Here is a 6,973-nt window from a genome sequence, read left to right on the forward strand (position 1 = left end):
CACACCAACCACACACACCAACCACACACACATACACACCAACCACACACACACACACACCACACCACACCACACACACACACACACACACACACACACACACACACACACACACACACACACACACACACACACACACACACACACACACCAACCACACACACACACACACACACACACAATTGTTTATATTATAATTTTAAGTTATATTTTTTCAAATACAACACAGTTAATCCCACAACTAATCTGTCTTCTTTGTCAGTGAATGAACTTCTATCTAGCGAGCATGAAACCAGACATGCAGAAGTAAATGCAAAAGTGAAAGTGTCTCTTTCTTAAACTGATCAATCATTCGCTGGGACTAAAAACAACAGACAAAATGTGTTTAAACCAACATAATCCATCTCTCTCTATATATATATTCCTATTAAACGGAAACATTTACTTGTAGGACCTTGAACGCGTTTCCTATTCATGTCATCAGGGCTTCAGTTTACCTTGATCAGATCTGGCTGGGAACTGCCTCTGTCTTCCATCGTCCTTTACCTGTCTGTCCGGAAGTAGACTAGTAGAATAATTCTCTATAGATTCCTCAGCTCAGGTGATTGACAATCCGTCCGCTAATACGATAATTCTGTCTATAAGACTTCTATCGATTAAAGCTCAGAATAAATTATTATGGAATACAAACGTAGCAGCTGGACATGATTTTCACATTCAACCACGACTACTATGATGACATATGATCCTTGTTTCCGGGTATTTGAAATCGAAAGGATCCATAGAGGTGTGTGTTTTAAAAACAAGCGCAGATATCACTTCCATGAACTCAAATCTGCCGGCGCGTTCACGCTATCTCGTTTATCTGAATTGAGTGCGTGTTGTTTTCTGGAAAGGCTATACGGACGCCCGGTGCCCAAATGTTATGACGAATGTCGGGCAGCGAGAGTTGAGTAGGAAGGAGCATATATATTTTTGGGTTTATCTTCTATGCTCTTGTCAATTCTTGAACTCAATTATGTCTAAGTGTGTGTTTATACTTGATTCAATAAACAATACATTTTTTTTTTAAAGTGGACAAACGGATTCGGTTTATTCAGTCGTCCTAATGAGTCCTCCCCAGCTTAACGCCGCATTACATTTGTTTTTAGTTTTGATATTGGTTTGATATTCGGAGTTTGCTCGTCAGTACCTCTTCGATGGAAGGTCATAAGATGATTAGCTTGATATATCTAGAATCAAATTAAAATAGAGAGCAAGATACAGCCTTTTTTCCCCCTCGGTTCGATTATGTTTTCAAAAAGTTTACTTTATGTTGTTTTCAGTAGGGGAATAATTGTCCACTCACGGCTAAGGGACCGTGATAAAAGTGCAATCAACCGAACCTGGTGTGTACAGAAAAAAAATACATTTTTCTCTATATTAAATGATTTAGACAGGAGCGCCACTTTGGTTTTAGGAGTGGGTGGGACATAACCTGGCATGGGATCTGGGGTCCCAGCTAGCAATGAGGAATCGGCCCTGAAGCGGCCCTCTTCCAGGGCCCGGAACCGATTGAATCGGCCCGGAATTGGGTGTCGGACTCAGCCCGGAATCAAAATGAATGACTGCCCAGAATCGGCCCAAGTACATCGGGCCATTTCCATCTACCGGAATTCAGCCGACTTTGCCAGGCATCCTAGCCAGAATCCCCCAAGAAATGGCCTGATGCATATTTAAATAAATGTATACAAAATTACCAGATTTAGTCATTTTAAATATTACTATTATACATTTTATACATACAAATTAAACCCATCCACAAAAAAAATAAATAACATTTTGTGTCGAAGGAAACACCATACTTGCTGACCGTGTCAGCGTCCATGCCCCTTGCCCTCCACAGCAGTCGCTACAACCTGATGGGACCAGGAAGTCACCAGGTATGATGACTTCCTGATGATGATGGCGCTTGAGGGGAGGGCTGCCGTCTTATCGGCTCTTAACCAACTATGCTATTTTGTTAGTTTTTTCTCGTTGTTTGTAACTTGTTTTGAACATAATGTTGCTGCTACAGTCTCTTATGACCGAAAAGAGCTTCTGGACATCAGAACGGGGATTACTCACCTCGAACTGGACGAGGAGTTCTTCATCAATGAGTCGGACGCGGGTGATATACTACGGACGCCCGACCAGACCCCCGTGATTCGCTAGAAAAAAGGAAACGTAGTTTTCGCAGAAAGAAATCGGGATGCCTTGTGAGGATCAGGCGACGAGTGGCTAATCTTCCGTTCTGCTAGCTAACGTTCAATCGCTAGAAAATAAATGGGACAAACTGAAAGGACATATATCCTACCAACTGGACATTAAAAACTTGTGTTTCACCGAGTCGTGGCTGAACGACGACATTAAGAACATACAGCTGGCGGGTTATGCACTCTATCGGCAGGACAGAACAGCAGCCTCTGGTCAGACACAGGGTGGGGGCCTATGCATATTTGTAAACAATAGCTGGTGCACGATATCTAAGGAAGTCCCAAGGTTTTGCTTGCCTGAGGTAGAGTATTTCATGATAAACTGTAGACCACACTATCTACCTAGAATGTTTTCATCTATATTTTTCGTAGCTGTCTTATTTACCACCACAGACCGAAGCTGGCACTAAAACCAATGAGCTGTATTCCGCCGTAAGCAAACAGGAAAACGCTCATCCAGAGGCGGCGCTCCAAGTGTCCGGGGACTTTAATGCAGGGAAACTTAACTTAAAACCTGTTGAGGACAGACGTTCCGCCAACAGCCAATGGCATCGCACGGCGCGAAATACAAAACCAACTAAAATACCACAATTAAATTTTCTCAAACAATCAACTATTTTACACCATTTTAAAGACAAGACTCTCGTTAATCTAACCACATTGTCCGATTTCAAAAAGGCTTTACAGCGAAAGCAAAACATTAGATTATGTCAGCAGAGTACCCAGCCAAAAAGTAATCACCCTGCCATTTTCAAAGCAAGCATATACAGTGAGGGGAAAAAAGTATTTGATCCCCTGCTGATTTTGTACGTTTGCCCACTTACAAAGAAATTATCAGTCTATAATTTTAATAGTAGGTTTATTTCCCTCATTAACCTGTTGGGGCTCGGGGGCAGTATTGAGACATTTTGAAAAAAATATGTGCCCATTTTTAACTGCCTCCTACACCAACTCAGAAGCTAGGATATGCATATTATTAACACATTCGGATAGAAAACACTCTGAATTTTCTAAAACAGTTTGAATGGTGTCTGTAAGTATAACAAAACTCATATTGCAGGCAAAAACCTGTGAAAAATAGATCCAAAAAAAATGTGAATTTTGTGACTGTACTATTTAGTGTCATTGTTTTATAGATACCATAGGTGAGAAAGGATTCATTCATTCATTCATTTTGACATGCGTTTTTCTGGATATTTTTGTTGTTATTCTGTCTCTCACTGTTCAAATAAACCTACCATTAAAATTATAGACTGATCCTTTCTTTGTCAGTGGGCAAACGTACAAAATCAGCAGGGTATCAAATACTTTTTTCCCCCACTGTATGTCACAAAAACCCAAACCACAGCTAAATGCAGCACTAACCTTTGATGATCTTCATCAGATGACACTCCTAGGACATTATGTTATACAATACATGCATGTTTTGTTCAATCAAGTTCATATTTATATAAAAAAACAGCTTTTTCAGAACTAGCATACCCACCGAAAACCTCCGGTGAATTTACTAAATTACTCACGATAAACGTTGACAAAAATACATAACAATTCTTTTAACCTGTTGGGGCTAGGGGGCAGTATTTGCACGGCCGGATATAAAACGTACCCGATTTAAACTGGTTACTACTCTTGCCCAGAAACAAGAATATGCATATAATTAGTAGATTTGCATAGAAAACACTCTAAAGTTTCTAAAACTGTTTGAATGGTGTCTGTGAGTATAACAGAACTCATATGGCAGGCCAAAACCCTGAGAAGATTCCATACAGGAAGTGGCCCTGTCTGACAATTTGTTGTCCTTCAGTTGCATCCTTCAGACCATCTCTATCTGACGCTACTCATTAGTAAACACCCGACTGCTTCAGCTATCACTGTCCATGTAGGGTCAAACGATATTAAACTACAGGAATCTGAGCAACTTAAAAAGGACTTTTAAATCACTGATTCATACTGTACTTAAAAATCTGGTAAACAATGCATTATTTCAGAGGTCCTCTCCCGTCTCCACGCTCTACGGATAATAATTTCAGTCATATACGCCAGCTACACATCTGGCTTAAAGGTTATTGTTGTTCAATAAGCGTACAATATTACAGCTTTCCTACATCGACCAAATGTATTTCTCCGGGATGGATTACATCTGAATAGATATGGTACAAGCCTTCTCTCCTCAAACCTGGCTCTCACTATAGCCTCATACAGGGCATGTCAGAACTGACAATATATAGCCATGGGGGGTTGTAATGGGTGGGTGTCCGTGGCAGGGAAATCAGGCGCAGGAAAACGAACACGGTATAAACGGAGTCGTTTAATAAGTACTCATTAAACTCCAAAAAAACAAAATATACAATAAATAATATAAGTAGGTACAAAACCCGTCACACACTGACACGACTTGCACATAACATACAATAAAACAATCTTCCGACAAGGACATGAGGGGGAAACAGAGGGTTAAATACACAACATGTAATTGATGGGATTGGAACCAGGTGTGAAGGAAGACAAGACAAAACAAATGGAAAATTAAAAATGGATCAGTGATGGCTAGAAGGTCGGTGACGTCGACCGCCGAACACCCCCCGAACATCACTGATCCATTTTTCATTTGCCATTGGTTTTGTCTTGTCTTCCGTCACACCTGGTTCCAATCCCATCAATTACTTGGCCCGAACAAGGAGAGGGACCGACTTCGACGGAAGTCGTGACAGGGTTGATACTCAGGATTGGTCGATTTCCCCATCAGACTATACTCACTGCTCCCCCCATAGCTTTAAATAGGTCTACAGGTGCTGCTAACATGGATGAAACTTTTGATGGACTGTATGTTATTGTTACACTACTGTCAAGGTACCCGTGTTGCCACTTCCTCGTACAGGCAGAGGGGTATTGTTAGAAGTAATCTCGTCTCCATCCAACTCAGGCCTGTCAGTAGCAACACCAGGAAACGTCGCTCATCTGACATTACCTTGAATGCTCTATCTGATATGAGCTCTCGAAATAGTGGCCTTGGATTTATTCATTTGAATGCTAGAAGCTTGATCCAAAAGTTAGATTTGATTGAAATACTGGTCTCACACTCAAATGCTGACATACTGATTATCTCTGAATTCTGGCTCTGTGTCTCTGTTCCAGACTCAGATGATCTGTTAGCTGGGTATAATGTCTACAGAGCAGACAGAGTGCGTAGAGGTGGATATCTGAATCCTGGCTCTGTGTCTCTGTTCCAGACTCAGATGTTCTGTTAGCTGGGTATAATGTCTACAGAGCAGACAGAGTGGGTAGAGGTGGAGGTATTGCCATATATGTTAAATGCAACCTAGATGTCACTGTGTCCATTTCAACAAATGTTTTGTTCTAAATGTGGTCCTTGGTCATAATGCACTATTAACACTAGCGGGAGTTTATCGCCCACCCTCAGCTCTGGTATCTGCTCTATCTCCCACCCACCCTCAGCTCTGGTATCTGCTCTATCGCCCTCCCTCAGCTCTATCGCCCTCCCTCAGCTCTGGTATCTGCTCTATCACCCACCCTCAGCTCTATCTCCCACCCTCAGCTCTGGTATCTGCTCTATCGCCCACCCTCAGCTCTGGTATCTGCTCTATCGCCCACCCTCAGCTCTGGTATCTGCTCTATCGCCCTCCCTCAGCTCTATCGCCCACCCTCAGCTCCGGTATCTGCTCTATCGCCCTCCCTCAGCTCTGGTATCTGCTCTATCGCCCACCCTCAGCTCTGGTATCTGCTCTATCGCCCTCCCTCAGCTCTATCGCCCACCCTCAGCTCTATCTCCCACCCTCAGCTCTGGTATCTGCTCTATCGCCCACCCTCAGCTCTGGTATCTGCTCTATCGCCCACCCTCAGCTCTGGTATCTGCTCTATCGCCCACCCTCAGCTCTGGTATCTGCTCTATCGCCCTCCCTCAGCTCTATCGCCCACCCTCAGCTCCGGTATCTGCTCTATCGCCCTCCCTCAGCTCTGGTATCTGCTCTATCGCCCACCCTCAGCTCTGGTATCTGCTCTATCGCCCACCCTCAGCTCTGGTATCTGCTCTATCGCCCACCCTCAGCTCTGGTATCTGCTCTATCTCCCTCCCTCAGCTCTGGTATCTGCTCTATCTCCCTCCCTCACTTGTGAGAAACAAGTTTTGGTTAATTTCATAATTGTATTTAACCTTTTATTTAACTAGGCAAGTCAGTTAATGACAAAAAAAATCTTATTTTACAATGACGTCCTACCAGGGCCAAACCCTCCCCTAACCCGGACGACGCTGGGCCAAACCTTCCCCTAACCCGGACGACGCTGGGCCAAACCCTCCCCTAACCCGGACGACGCTGGGCCAAACCCTCCCCTAACCCGGACGACGCTGGGCCAATCGCGCGCTGCCCTATGGGACTCCCGATAACGGTCGGTTGAGATAGAACCCGGGATCGAACCAGGGTCTGTAGTGACGCCTCTAGCACTGAGATGCAGTGCCTTAGACCGCTGAACCAGGGTCTGTAGTGACGCCTCTAGCACTGAGATGCAGTGCCTTAGACCGCTGAACCAGGGTCTGTAGTGATGCCTCTAGCACTGAGATGCAGTGCCTTAGAACGCTGAACCAGGGTCTGTAGTGACGCATCTAGCACTGAGATTCAGTGTCTTAGACCACTAAACCAGGGACTGTAGTGACGCCTCTAGCACTGAGATGCAGTACCTTAGACCGCTGAACCAGGGTCTGTAGTGACGCCTCCAGCCGCTGA

At 43.9% G+C, this 6,973-nt stretch overlaps 1 protein-coding gene across 2 annotated transcripts in view; it reads right to left on the reverse strand.

Moving 5' to 3' along the window:
• etv7 (ETS variant transcription factor 7) overlaps positions 1-915 on the reverse strand; it is an 18,536-nt gene extending 17,621 nt beyond the window's left edge. Inside the window, exon 1 of one of the 2 annotated variants that reach the window (XM_045696572.2) lies at positions 498-915. In XM_045696572.2, the coding sequence (XP_045552528.1) occupies positions 498-536 (39 nt within the window). In that variant the 5' untranslated portion in view covers positions 537-915. The remainder of the gene's footprint in view (positions 1-497) is intronic. The other variant, XM_045696571.2, reaches the window with a different exon arrangement.
• Between the last annotated feature and the right edge of the window lie 6,058 nt (positions 916-6,973).

This window comes from Salmo salar, chromosome 15 (genome assembly GCF_965601325.2).
Source record: "Salmo salar chromosome 15, fSalSal1, whole genome shotgun sequence".
NCBI lineage: Eukaryota > Metazoa > Chordata > Actinopteri > Salmoniformes > Salmonidae > Salmo > Salmo salar.